Genomic DNA, 1,386 nt, shown 5'->3' with positions numbered 1-1,386 from the left:
ACAACCCTGACCAGGGCTCTTCCCCTGCCTTGTTCTGCCTGTTTCACAGGGGTCCTATATTTGGGCTTTCTTAGACCCTTCCAACCTGCAAAAGAGTTGCCGGCCGGGTCAGGTCTCCAACATCTGCCCCCAGCCCATCCTCCCACCCACTGTAGGGCCAAGTCCCAGCCAGGCTCTGCCAGAATCCCACCCCACCCTACCTCCCGGCCCCGGCCCTGACTCTGTTGTCCCAGCTCAGGCCCTGGGACCCTGCCCCTGGGCGTCCCGCCCCCAGCGCCCAGGCCCCTGGTGCTGCCAGCTTTTTGGAATTCCTAATCGCTCCTGGCCCCAGTGATTGGCTGCTCAGCTCTGACCCCACTTGGGCTGCCGCCTGGTTGGATAAAAGGGGAATCTCCTTGGGGCTCCAGAGCATCAGACACCGGAGGGGGCATCTGGGACCAACTTCGCAGAGCGGCGAGCCCGGCGGGGGTGGGGCGGGGGGAGCTAAAGACCGGCGCCTCGGCCCCTCCGAAGAGCCGGGAGATGACGGGGAAATCGGGGGAAGCGCTGAGCAAGCCCAAATGCGAGACAGTGGCCAAGAGTACCCCGGGGAGCGCCCCGGCCAGGTGCACGGGCTTCGGCATTCAGGAGATCCTGGGCCTGAACAAGGAGCCCCCCAGCTCCCACCCGCGGGCTGCCCTCGACGGCCTGGCCTCCGGGCACCTGCTGGCCGCGCGCTCCGTGCTCAGCCCCGCGGGAGTGGGCGGCATGGGGCTGCTGGGGCCCGGGGGGCTCCCCGGCTTCTACGCGCAGCCCACCTTCCTCGAAGTGCTGTCCGACCCGCAGAGCGTCCACTTGCAGCCGCTGAGCAGGGCGTCGGGGCCTCTGGACACCAGCCAGACGGCCAGCTCGGGTAGGTGAGGGCGCTGCCCGCCTCGCCGGAGCCGGGACCCCACGCCGCCGCGGGCTCTCGCTTGTGCCGCAAGGCCTGCTCCGGGCGCAGAAGTTCCTGCCCGGCTGCGGGGTCGCCCCGGGCCTGGGGCCCTCGCCTGGGGGGGCGAGGGCCGGGAGGATGCCCGGGCGCCGCCAGGTTTCACGCCCCGCGCTCCGGGCCTCGGCGCTGCTCTGCGCTGGTCCCGGCTCTGGCGCGGCGCCCAGTTGGGGACCCCGGGAAACTGGGCTGGGGGTGTCAGAGCCTTGGGGCGGGCGGGGCCCCCAATTTCTCGGCTCCGAGGCGGCCCCAGCCTCCCGGAGAACCCGCGCTCTATTCCGTGCGCTGATGGCCCGAAGCGGGTGCCAGGTTCGCCCCCGCCCCGGTGCCCAAAGTTGTCTTTTCCTTCCTTCTACTCCGTTCCAAACTCCCTCCCCGATTTTGTCAGGGTTTGTGGGGGGTTATCACCCGAGCTG

General features: G+C 69.9%; 1 protein-coding gene across 1 annotated transcript in view; it reads left to right on the top strand.

Annotated features, from left to right (window-relative positions):
• Window positions 1-483: 483 nt before the first annotated feature.
• VSX2 (visual system homeobox 2) overlaps window positions 484-1,386 on the top strand; it is a 19,255-nt gene continuing 18,352 nt past the window's right edge. The window contains exon 1 of the mRNA XM_006098446.3: window positions 484-892. Within this exon, the coding sequence (XP_006098508.1) occupies window positions 523-892 (370 nt within the window). The 5' untranslated portion in view covers window positions 484-522. The remainder of the gene's footprint in view (window positions 893-1,386) is intronic.

This window comes from Myotis lucifugus, unplaced genomic scaffold (genome assembly GCF_000147115.1).
Source record: "Myotis lucifugus unplaced genomic scaffold, Myoluc2.0 scaffold_235, whole genome shotgun sequence".
In the NCBI taxonomy this organism is placed as follows: Eukaryota; Metazoa; Chordata; class Mammalia; order Chiroptera; family Vespertilionidae; genus Myotis; species Myotis lucifugus.
This window is presented reverse-complemented; position numbering and strand designations above follow the sequence as displayed.